The sequence below is a fragment of the Capra hircus genome, chromosome 3 (assembly GCF_001704415.2).
Source record: "Capra hircus breed San Clemente chromosome 3, ASM170441v1, whole genome shotgun sequence".
Lineage (NCBI taxonomy): Eukaryota > Metazoa > Chordata > Mammalia > Artiodactyla > Bovidae > Capra > Capra hircus.
The window spans coordinates 16,757,271-16,769,525 of record NC_030810.1 but is presented as its reverse complement, the minus strand read 5'-3'; the positions used below and the strand labels follow the sequence as shown (position 1 = coordinate 16,769,525).

The 12,255-nt window shown below is 54.4% G+C and overlaps 1 protein-coding gene across 1 annotated transcript; it reads left to right on the top strand.

The window, feature by feature from the left end:
* On the top strand, positions 9,220-12,255 carry GUCA2A (guanylate cyclase activator 2A). The gene is made up of 3 exons (XM_005678615.3): positions 9,220-10,374; positions 11,442-11,631; positions 11,998-12,255. The coding sequence occupies exons 1-3, from the start codon at positions 10,300-10,302 to the stop codon at positions 12,060-12,062; spliced, it is 330 nt and encodes a 109-aa protein (XP_005678672.1). The 5' UTR covers positions 9,220-10,299; the 3' UTR covers positions 12,063-12,255.

The following is a 12,255-nucleotide window of genomic DNA, read 5'->3' as shown; positions in this document are numbered from 1 at the left end:
CCAGTTGGTCTGTGTCATTTGCTGCAGTTGAGGGAACAAGATTGGAGCTCGTCCAGAAGCAGAAAGCCTGCAGTCTGTCCTTCCTTGGAGTCTCGGAGATTGTGTCCCACGTATTGCTGCCTCAGAACAGTCATTGCTGCTGTCTGCTGACCATCTCACTTGCTCTGTGAACTTGGGAAAATTATTTCCTCTCAGCCTCTTTTTCCTCATTTACAGTTCCTATAAAGTGAGAATAATGCCTGCCTCCTAGAGTTGTAGAGGGATTAAATTGATTAAGGCATTTAGAACAGTACCCGGAAGATAAAAAGTACTCAGTATATGCCAGGTGCTATGCTAAGTAGAGTCTGTTCTCATCATCTTACCTGTGAGAACAACTCACACAGAGGTGTGAAGGCATCCCCAGATCCTTTGTTGACAAGTAGTAGAGCTAAGGTTAGAATCCAGATCATTTGACTCCAACCTCATGTTCTCACACCATCCGCATCACTCCAGGGGAATTCCCCCGGACCCTAGTCTTGCCCCCAGCACTGCCTTCCCAGAGAGCTCCTTCCAAAAGGTGAAAGTGGAGCTTCTTAATATCTGTGGAGCCCAGAGTCAGGCATTCCCCTGAGAAATCCAGAGATGAGAAAGCCACAGTTCCTATCTGTAGGGGGGGCAGACTTCCCGTGACAGGGAGCAAATGCCAGCACAGAGACACTGCCCAGGGAAGCTACTCTGCAGGTGCACGAAGATTCTGGGGGTGAGCAGTTAGGTCATACTGAGGCTGGGGCATTGGCTTAGGGAAACCTTGGAGTGGGCATGGGCTATTTTGAGTCCTTGTAGGGTTGTAGATGGACAGGGAAGGCATTTCCATTTACACCACTATCCTGAGCCAGGCTGGGAAGCTAGAGTAGCATGGAGAAGGGGTGGGGTTGAAGCCAGAGACGTGACGGATTGCTAGTCAAGAGTCAAGCACCACTGATCTATGGGATGAGCGGTAGTGTCCGAACCTGATGATGGAAACATGCTGGACGACACTGATAGAAGACCAACAGCACTGGTGGGAAATGGACTTGAAGCTATGGTCTGTCTCAGGAACGGGAGGACTTCCTACCAATCCCATGATCCTGCCCGAGACCTCTCCCTGCTTCTGACTTAACCCATACAACCCTGTCTGCTTCAGGTTCCCTTTTGTCTGAGCATCTCAGCACTGAGTGTCATTCTACTGGCTAAAGATACATGCTCTGTAAAACACTGCCCTTGGATGCAAGTCAGCTACTTCTAAGACAGATTGTAACCAAGAATTAGGAAAAATGGCCCTGGTGGCTCAGACGGCAAAAGCGTCTGTCTACAATGCGGGAGACCCGGGTTCAATCTCTGGGTTGGGAAGATCCCCTGGAGAAGGAAATGGCAATCCACTCCAGTACTATTGCCTGGAAAATCCACTGGACAGAGGAGCCTGGTAGGCTACAGTCCACGGGGTCGCAAAGAGTCGGACACGACTGAGCGACTTCACTTTCACTTTGGGCTTACTGAGGCACTGTGTTTATCTCTGACATGATTTTCCAGAGGATTTTGGACTTAACCTCCTGGTATCTCTCCCTCCATATGATAAGCAGCTAGTCAACCACACATTTGGTAAGGGAGTGCACCAGAGCCAGAGTCCAACCCCAGGTCAAGGCTGCTTTGGCGCTGCTCTCAAGCTGTGTCCCCGAGCAGCGCTGACCCCAGAAGTCAGCGTAGCGAAGTCACCATGTATTCCTTGTTTACATTACTTACTCCGAGTACTTGATGCAGATGATCAGATTTCCCCTTCAGCTGTGTGGTAGATACTCTTGTTATCCACCTCCTGCAAAGGAAGAATCTGAGCCGCAAAGTGATTTAAGTCACCTGCCCTGGGTGACTTAATATCTCAATAATGATATCTTAATGTCTCAAACCCAGGCCATCCAGCCCCTTATCTCAAACCCAGGCCGTCCAGCCCCAATGCCTGGACTCTGCTGTGCTGCTATGTCGGTCCGTACCAGGCAAGGAACTGGAGCCTTAGAACAAAGCCATGAGGCTGCAGTAAGGAGCAGAGGCCGCCAGAGGGCGCAGGGCCACCAGCTGTGTGCTTTTACTTGTTTGGAAGGCTTCCTTTACCACAAGTGCTGTGTTATCTCCTCTGCAGCCCCCACAGAGCTGTGTGCTCCTCCAGATAGATAGGGACCCCCAGGGCCCAGCTCTCAGAATCTGTTCTCTCATCATGAGAGCTTTCTGGAGGGAGCCAAGGAGCCCCCTCTAGTCTGGAGTGGGGCCCACTCTAGAGCAGCCTCTGAGCAGAGACATCACTTTGCCAATAAAGGTCCATCTAGTCAAAGCTATGGCTTTTCCAGTAGTCATGTACGGATGTGAGAGTTGGACTATAAAGAAGGCTGAGTGCTGAAGAATTGATGCTTTCCAACAGTGTGCTGGAGAAGACTCTTGAGAGTTCCTTGGACGGCAAGGAGATCAAAGCAGTCAATCCTAAAGGAAATCAACCCTGAATATTCATTGGAAGGACTGATGCTGAAGCTGAAGCTCCAATACTTAAGCCATCTGATGTGAAGAGCTGACTCATTAAAAAGAGCCTGATGCTTGGAAAGATTGAGGACAGGAGGAGAACAGGGCAACAGAGAATGAGATGGTTGGATGGCATCACTGACTCAAAAGACATGAGTTTGAGCAAACTCTGGGCAAGATAGTGAAGGACAAGGAAGCCTGATGTGTTGGAATCCATGGGGTTGCAAAGAGTCGGACGTAACTTAGCTACAGAACAACACCTGAGCCTGCTGCCCTGGTTCAGCCCCAGTGGTGCCCACTGTCCCCTACTCCAAGGTTAGGGTGGGGAAGGCCACCCCGCATCCACCCCAGCTGAGTTTCCTGAGGCTCTGCTCTTCTGGGACCTCAGCTGATGCATTATTTGGGCAGGTGTGGGGAGGGCCATGGTCAGGCCAGCCACAAGCCTTGCCACTGTACATCCACCCTTGTCCTCCCACCCCTCCCTCCGAGCACCTCCCGCCCCGTGCCCGCACTCACACATCAACCCCTTTGGCCATCACGAACATTATGATTATTGCCACTATTTGCCAGGCCCTATGCCCAGCACTTGACAGCCGTTATCTGAGTTAGCACTCCCAGTGCCTTGGAGGTTGATGCCATTTATCTCCCTTTTACTGCTGGACATTGCCATTCAGAGAGGTGAAGTCATTTGCCCAAGGTCACCGTCGTGAGAGGTTGGCAAGGGGATGGGAACCCAGAGCTGCCTTACTCTGGTCTGCTCTTGGCACCAAGGCCTATGACCTCTTCCACAACACTCCCTGGTTGCCCTTGACCTTCCTCGGGGCCAGTCTCCACACCCATCCCAACGCACCCCACCCTAGCCTGAGCTGACGTCACTGGGTGAATGCCACCCCTCTCAGGACGCAGCCCCCAGAAGGTCAGAGAGGCAACTTCCTGTCTCAACAATGGCAATAAAGACGTCCGAGGACACTTCTCACCCTTCCCACCCCTGAGTGACGTCCACAGGCAGAGGCCTTCCTGGGAACGGTCCTCCGAGAGCGTGTGAGTGTGTGAGCTGTGTGACGGGTGGGGGCGGGGGCCGTGTGTGTGGAGGTCCCGTAAGTCAGGGTAACTGCGGGTGCTGATTGTGCTTGTGTGGCCTTCCGAGCATGTGCTCAAGACCTTGTATGTGTGTGCTTGTGTGTCTGTGCCTGGGTATGTGTGTTGCTTGTATAATTGTGACTGTGTGCCTTGGTGTGCCTGTGTGTGATCACGAACTGCAGACAGGAGAGAAAGCATCCTGTCGGAAGGGAGGGCCGGATGGCTCCTAACCTCATCAGCCACTCGTGTCTTCCCCTGTGGCCCCCGTCCTGGGAGACAACTTGCCTGGGATAGAGCTGGGGTTAGGATCCTCAGATCTGTTCTTCCCCCTTTCTCATCATATTCCTGGCCTGGCCCCTGTCACTGCTCCTCCCTGCTGTGGCCCTTTGGACAGGCACCCAGATCTATCTATACTATCCGTTCCTGCCCCCGGGCAGTTCCTACCCTCCTCCTTGTTCCCCCACCCGCAGATTTCCTGGTCAGACCAGAAACTGGCCTACTGTGAGCTGCTGGCCTATGCCTGAGCACATTCCCTGCAGGCCTCAAAGGCCAGAATCACACCTGAGACCATGGAAACAACATAGACTCTGCAGTCAGAAGAACCTATAATTCCATCTGGGCAAGACATTGCCCTCTCTGAGCCTGTTTCCTCATCTGTATAATGGGGTTAAAGTGTTGATGAGACCATCCATGAGCAGTCAGATGGAAGCAGCCAGCCCAGGCCCTGGAATGTTGCAGATCCCAAGGGCCCATCTACCTCCCCTTCTTGCCCCTTGCTTCTCTTCCACAGGCCAAGACTCATCATTCCCCTGCAACACCATACTTCCAATTACCCCTCGCCCTCTCGGGGCACCATGGGGGTGGGACACAGCCTTTCTCTCCTAGACCAGTCACCAAGGGCCATGATGGTATTTCTAAATCACAGCTCTCCTCTCCTCCCTGGCTTCCCACTGTCACCAAGTCGAGGGCAAAATGCCTCCACTTGATGTGCACAGCCTCCTCTGACTGCTCACCCACCGCCAGAGGGTGTCACACTCTACTTCAGCCCATCCTTCTTTGGGCTTTCTGATGCCAGCCTTTGCTGTGCAGTCCCCATCTCTGTCGGTCCAAATCCTCCCATAGATCAAGGCCCAGTTCAAACACCACCTGGTCTGGTAAGTGTCCCCAGACCTGGTCCCAGGGGCACCTTTTTCCCCGAGGAGCCCCAGGGGAACCGTGCCTGTGTCCTCTCCTCCCTCTAGCCTGCGGGCTCTGGGGCACACGGCAGGAGCTCCAGATGGGTCTCCTTCCTTCCCTGACAGCCTTTGGGTGCAGTGGTTGCTTCTGTGGTCAATGCCCACAGGGGGCCAGGGTTGGGGGGGTAGTTGCTGGGGGGATGAGGCAGCAGCTGGGCTGCCATGTGGGGAGCAGATGGTGAATGGAGCTCCCCAGGTGCCTCATCCTCACCAGGCCACGGGGAAGTGAGATGACACTGCCAAGCAAACAACCAGACACACCCTCTGTCCACTCCCCAGCTGCCCCTCAGAGCATCACGGGAGAGATCCTGCCCACCCCAGCACCTGGGAGAGGGGAAGGGGCCCTGAACCCCCGCCTGGACTTCAGCTCACTTTCCTCCTCTGTGAAATGGCTGTCGCTGTAAAACAGGGTCTGACTCAGTGACTTCACCTTTCTTCTCCTCCTTCTGCAAGGATGGAAGTCTGAGGGCCAGGAAGACAGGGCAGGAGGTACGAACCAAGTAGAAGTTTCAGCTTTTCTTTGGCGCTTGTGAGAATTGGCCTCTGCTCTGGAATTTACAGCTTTGTGACCGCAGCTGCTGCCAAGCCCACCTTGGCAATGAGTCTGAAAAGCTGTGCCCCCCTCCAGGCTGAGCTGGCCTCCCTCTCTGTTGGCTAGGTGCCCTCATGCCGAGCACCATCAGGGCAACTGTGCCCGAAGCTTCTGCCTGCGCCCTCGGGAAAGTCGTGGCGTCTTAACCTCTCCGGGCCTCTGAGCTTCCGTGTGTGCACCTATAAAGTGGGGTTTCTATAGTGACTCTTCATGCATTCCCAGAGCTGGTAGGAGGCTCACATACACCGGGATGTCTTCCTCAGGCAATTCTGGGCTCTCAGAAGAATGTCCAGGACGTGTTTACAAGCGGGATGGGGAGGCTGTGAACTGTGGGCCGCACCCTGCTCATGGCCACGCAGACCAATATGGGAGTCTCCAGCCTCCCACCTGGGCTCTGTTCCAGGCCTTCCTTCCTGGGGTCAGCTGAGGCCTCCCGCCCTCAGGGAAGCAGAGCCAGGCCTGGGAGGACTGGGCCTCAGGGCACCCAACTTTAACAGGCACACTGGAACCATGGTGAGGTCACCCCAACCCAAGAGTTCAACAATCTCTAGGCCAAAAACGATGGCAGTCGGCAACCTCACAGAGTCCAGAGGGCACCCCAATAACGGGGGGAATCCCGGCCGCTGCCAGAGTGGGTAAGGGGTGGCTGGGCTGCAGGCCGGGGTCTGGTTTCCACACCCGTAAAGCACGTACCCAGACTGAGTGCTTAATCCTCATTCCCTGTTACTGTTCATGTTGTGATTAGTTCAAATACCACAGCCTCTCTGGTCTCCAGGCTTCCCTGGTGGCTCAGATGGTAAACTGTCTGCCTGCAATGCAGGAGACCTGGGTTTGATCCCTGGGTCAGGAAGATCCCCTGGAGAAGGAAATGGCAACCCACTCTAGTACTCTTGACTGGAAAATTCTATGGATGGAGGAGCCTGGTGGGCTACAGTCCATGGGGTCGCAAAGAGTCGGACCCGACTAAGCGATTTCACTGGTTCACTGGTTCGGGTCTCCTGCGGGATCAGGGGTAGCCACTAAGTGCCAAGGCTTGTGTGGGTACTGGGGCCACCGCGGAGCAAGACACAGGCTCTGCTCTCAGGAGTTCGCAGAAGAGCGGGTGGGACAGATTGGTAGGTTTTATCAGGGGAAAGAATAGGAAGCTGGTGGAGCCCAGGGGGCAGATATGGTCTTAACACAGGCTTGCTGGGGCTGGAAGCCAATGAGGAAAGTTTTCCAGGCAATCCAAAATCCACAGTATAGTTGTCATTGTTTCCATTTTTCTGATGTAGAAACTGAGGCTCAGAAAGAGCACACAACTATTCACTGATGAGCGGGGACTCTACCCCAGGGCCGCCTGGCTCCAAAACTGGAGCCATTCTACCAACATCAGGAATCTCCAACCTCTGGGATCTAATGCCTGATGATCAGAGGGGGAGACGATGTGATAATGATAGAAATAAAGTACACAGTACATGTAAGCACTCAAATCATCCCGAAACCTTTCCCCACCCGCCTACCCTGGTCCATGGAAAAACTGTCTTTCGCGAAACCAGTCCTTGGTGCCAAAAAGGTTGGGACCGCTGACCTACAGGGCCCCAGGTCTGGGCTCCTTCTTTCCGGCCCGATCCTAGGGCGACTTGGGATCCTGGGTGAAAGGTGAGCAGGGAGCGGACCATGATGAGCTTTGAATGCCAGGACAGGAAGTCTGGGCTTCCTTCTGAAGGTGTTGGGGAGCCACTCATGGGTTTTCACGTGGGGAGGCAGGCAGAGGTGGTATGGCCTGGAAGGCTATGGAGGTTCAGGAGTTTGTCAGAAGAGGTGGCCTTGGATGTGAGCGGCCCCAAACAACCCAGACTGACCCACTTGCTGCCTGTAAGGAATGATGAGGGGTGTTGGGGTGCTGGGGAACCAAGACCACAGGACTCAGGTGTGGGCCTGGGGTGGTCCAGAACCCCAGGCTTCCAAGAGGGCCCCAAGATCCAGCAGCTTCAATGCAGGAGAAGAGGGAGGGGGCCTGAATCCACATCTGGGCCCAGGCTGGGCCAGGGAATTCGCGGGGAGAGAGAGGGAGGGTACTGGTTTCCATTTCCCAGGGCAGATGTCAGAGGCAGGGTTGGGTAGGGTCAGGCCCAAAGGGCTGAGGCCTCGGAGCCATTTCCTCTTTCCCACAGTGTGGAGCTATGTCACTCCCACACACCTAGACTCCCACCCACCCCACCCCTGGTGTGCACCAGGTCAGCCCTGGCTAAGGGGATATGGGAGAAAGAGGCTTCAGGAACCAAAGCCCCCTCCCTTCACCCCGAATCCCATGGTGCCTCAGGAGGGAAAGGGCTGAAAAACAAAAGGGAACCAGAGACAGGGTTCCTTCAGCTCACAGCAGCCTATTCAACTCCATCCTTGATGCTAAACTGAATCCCAGTCCAGCTCCAGATCCAACCCCAGTCACAGACCTGACCCCCACCCATCTCCAACTGCAGACTCAACTCCAGCCTTAACCAAGCACAGAACCTGAACTTGACTCCAACCAACCTCCATGTCAGGGACAGTCCCCACATCATCCTAGCCGCACTCCCAATTCTAACCCTTACCCTGACCCTTACCCCATGCCCAGGCTCAGCTCCACCCTGACCCGGACCCAAACTTGAATTCGAGTCCTAACCTGAACTCCTACCACTCTCTGCTACTTCATCTTGCCCTAAGGTAACTCCAGCCCCACCTGGAAACCTATGAGTGGGCTTAAGCCAGCTTCCACGCTAGCCCAGCTCTAGTCCACCCAACCCCAATTCCAACGGCAGCAGCAACCTCAGCTACACTCCTCCTGGTCTGTACCTGTGCTCACCTCCATCCCAGTCACATTAAATTCTACCCTGATTCTAGCCTTACCTTCAACCCAAACTCCATCCTTAACCCTACTGTACCCTGTCCATATCTAACCCTCCACTGGTGTTCACATCCACCCAACTCTCAGCTAGCAGAGGCCACCACATGGCTGTTCTGGATATGTAGACTTCAGCATATATACACACCCCTCACACATACTAACACACTTCAGTTCACACATACACCTCTGTGTACACACACACACACATACACACACACACACACACACGAAAAGGAGGGAAGTTTAGTCTGGTTCTGAGGATTAGCCTGAGAGGGCAGGTTAACCAAGTGTTTCTTGCTCCTCCCTGGGGTTGAACCCCTTTGAAGTTCCCTTCAATTTCCCCTTCAGTGTTGACTCTCCCCACCCAGGGATTCCCACCCCCACCTCTTTGTTTGGAGCCTCCCTGGCTTCCAGCCAGATTGATTTGTAGACTAGAACAAAGCAGCTCCCGGGGCTGCCCTTCCCCTGTGTCCAGGAGGCTCTGCTCAAAAAGAATATAATAAACATGCACTCTGCTGGAGGACAGAGTTCATGGGGGTCAGAGTCTAGAGGGGCAAAGATGCACACCCAAGTAACTCAACTTGACAAGATCCCAGGTAGGGAATGTTGTCTGGTTCTGTGAGAACAAAGAGAGGTTATTTAGCCGAGGATGCAGTGGGGGTTACTGGATCTGGGCCTTAACGTTTAAGTAGGAGTTCATCTAGTGAAGAGGAAGGAAAAACTTTCCAAGGCAAATGGAACCACGTATTCGAAGTCAGAGTTGAGCTTGGCAGGAAAGGCCAGGATGGAGGAGATTAGGCTGAGTTAGTTGCGGCGGGGGCGGGGGGGGGGGGCGGGTCAGAATAAAAGAAAGGGATACAGCGAAGGGAAGGGGAGATGGTGAGAGAAGCTGGGGTAAAGGGAATCAGGAAGGAGGAGAAAAACACATTCGAGGATGATATGAACCTGCTGGATGGACAGGGGGCAGACCCAGCACAGGATGAGAACAGACTGTGGCTCAGACCAGGAGGCTGCTCCCCAGAGGGGCCAAAGGGAACCAGAAGCTGCTGTTGCTGTTGACCAAAACAGCACTAACTCAGCGGTCTGTGCTGTGTGCTTTCTGTGTGCCAGGCACTGAGGTGAGCGTCTTTCTAACCTCATTAATTCTCACCCCCATGAGAAATGCATTATCATGTTGGTCCCCAGAGAGAACACAGGGAGCTCTGAAGTTCAGAGATGGAAACAATTTGCCCAAATTCACCTGCATCAAAATGGGGCAGAGGATGGAGCTTGAACCCAGGCCTATGGATGACAGAGCTGAGTCCTTTCTCAAAGTCAGTGGCCAAACCTAGTACCCGCCTTGGTCGTCTCATCCCTCATGACTTGAAGCCCCCTTGAAACCTCCTCCTCCCCCCAGGCTGAATTACTCACATTTCCCCGCTTCTACCAGGCCTATTTTACTTCCCTGCTATCCCACATGTGACATTCTGTGCAAAAAATGGCCTTCTACCTTTGGCCCCTTCTCTAAGAAAATTTTCACCCATTCTCTAAAACTGAGCGCTGGCACAACCTCCTTTGGGCAAACTTCCTGAACTGCCCTGCCCCTGGGCTGGGTGAATGGCCCCTCCATTCCCCTTGCCCACCCACTCCCCTAATAACCTGCACTGCCCCTGCCTGGGCCTCCCTCTTTAAGGGCTGGGTGCAGTCTGCAGCCCCACCCTGGCACATGGCCTGGCCCCGAGCCATCAGTGAGTGTGAGTAGTTGGTGAATGAATGCAGAACCCAGTCCAGTCGTGGGTTAAAGTGGGAGCCCAGGGAGGGGCTGGGGCTCTGACGATTCCCTGGACTGATCTCTTATCTGCCAGGGCGGTCTTGAGCCTTATCTGATTAGGACTGAATTGACCAGCAAGCAGCTGAGATGCTCATCAAGACTCCTGAGTTACTCAGTAACCCTGCCCCTTTAAAAGTCCCACTGTTTCCCCCTGGCATCCAGAACCAGTCACTCTTCTCTCTTGGGTGCTGCTGCCATGAACACCTTCCTGCTGTCCGCCCTGTGCCTCCTTGGAGCCTGGGCCACCCTGACAGGAGGAGTCATCGTGAAGGTAAGTTCTCTTTCCCCACCGTTGCCCAGACTACTCCCCACCTCCAGGGTCCAGGGCCTGTCCTCTGATAAAGCAACCCCTCCCTGGGGACTGAGGGTGGGGTATGTCTAAGGATTGGTTCTGCCCCACGGATCTCCTTCTCAGTCCTGCCTCTTACACCTTTCATTTTAAAACTCATAGAAAGATCAGGAAGAGAGAAGAGAATCAGTCAGGGAAAGGCAAGTGACTAGCCAATTTACAGAGTGCTTGCTATGACCAGGCTCTACTGGGGCCCCAGGATCACTTTGGGAAGAAGGGATTGCTAGCCCCATTTCTTGGGGGGGGGGGATGGTAAATGAAGCCTTAGAGTTTGTAATTTGTCATGGGCATGTGGTCAGAAGTGAAGGAGCTCAGTTTCATTCTAGACCTTACTTCTCAGCCAAAGCCCTGACCTGGGCCTCAGAAATCACCTGGACACCCTGAAGGTCCTGACGGGAGGGCATCCCTACTGGTGTGGATGCCAGCTAAGAAGCCAGCCTGGCACCCATTAGGGGCCCCACTCTAGCTCCACAGCCAGGCCCGGAAGGCCTTTTATTGCTTCTCAAACATCAGCCAGGCACCAGGCTGGAGCTGGGGCCCAGGGGATCAGCCCACACTGCTCTCAGGCAGAGGTGAAGACTACCTGGGTGCAGCCTCGTGGATCAGGAAGCCTGGATCTGGTCCCAGCTCCGGGTCTCTCCCCACAGATCCGCACCCACTCGTAGACACCTGTTGTGTCCCTGACACTTCGTGTCTGTTTTCTCCATGCCTCATATAACATGCAGAACCTAGGCTCCCGGCATGTAATGACCTGTTCATGATTCCAAAGCAAAACCAGGATCCAAGCCTAGTGTCTGGCTGTAAAGCCTGAACTCTGACTACCTCATATTGCCCCGTGGCGGAGCACCTGGCTCCCATATGCCGCAAACACTGCTTGAGCGCCTCTGGGCCGGGAGAGGGGTCACTCCTGGGGGAGGCAGTCAGGGAGCAGGCTGCAGTCAGGGAGCAGGCTGCAGCCTGGCCTCACACTCCGGACATATCTCTCTTAGGATGGAGACTTCTCCTTTTCTCTGGAGTCGGTGAAGAAGCTCAAGGACCTCCAGGAGATCCAGGAGCCTAGAATCCCTAGAAATCCTGTTGGACCCATCGCCTCCAACCTTTGTAGCTTGCCTACTTTTCCCGAAGAACTCAAGCCTCTTTGCAAGGAGCCCAACGCCCAGGAGATCCTGGACAGGCTGGGTGAGTAATCCTCTCTCTGAAGAGCCGGGGGCCCATGGATTCCCGGATTTGTAGCTCTTGAGGGAGAAGTGTGTTCTGATTGGTGGGATTCCGAGGACGAGCTCAACTCTGATTGGTGGGTCTGTTAAGCCCTGTTGTGCTTCCGGGTTCTTCTGGTCTCAGCCGTAGCACCTGTCTGAGTAGACTCTTCTAATTGGCTGGCTTGAGTGGTACTTATGTCCTGGTTTGTTGCTGAAAGCCCGGCTGGTCAGAAAGGACAGGCCTGGGTTTCTCCCGGGTGGCGGATGTCCAAACTCTGGCTCAAGTGAGGAAGGGAGTTTTGGGGAAGGGAAGCTGCTCTCACGGGGCTCCGTCTCTCCCGTCTAGGGGCCATCGCAGCGGATCCAAGCACGTGTGAGATCTGTGCCTACGCGGCTTGTGCTGGATGCTAGAACAGATGGTACTCTCTGCCTCCTGTCCCTCCCTCGCAGGGCGCTCCTCCTCCTCCTCACAGCTCAACCTACCCCGAATGCAGGAGTGAGGAGAGAGCAGCCTGAGGGGTGCCCAGCCCCTGCCCCCACCGGAGCTGCTGTGCTTCCCAAGATCCATGCCCACCCGCGGCTAATAAACCAGATTCCAGAGCCC

Excerpts from the sequence above, each read along its gene's own strand:
- GUCA2A (XM_005678615.3), top strand. The coding sequence starts at position 10,300 with ATGAACACCTTCCTGCTGTCCGCCCTGTGCCTCCTTGGAGCCTGGGCC. Across the intron at positions 10,375-11,441 it reads CAGGAGGAGTCATCGTGAAG|GATGGAGACTTCTCCTTTTC; the intron begins GTAAGTTCTCTT and ends TATCTCTCTTAG. Across the intron at positions 11,632-11,997 it reads GGAGATCCTGGACAGGCTGG|GGGCCATCGCAGCGGATCCA; the intron begins GTGAGTAATCCT and ends TCTCCCGTCTAG.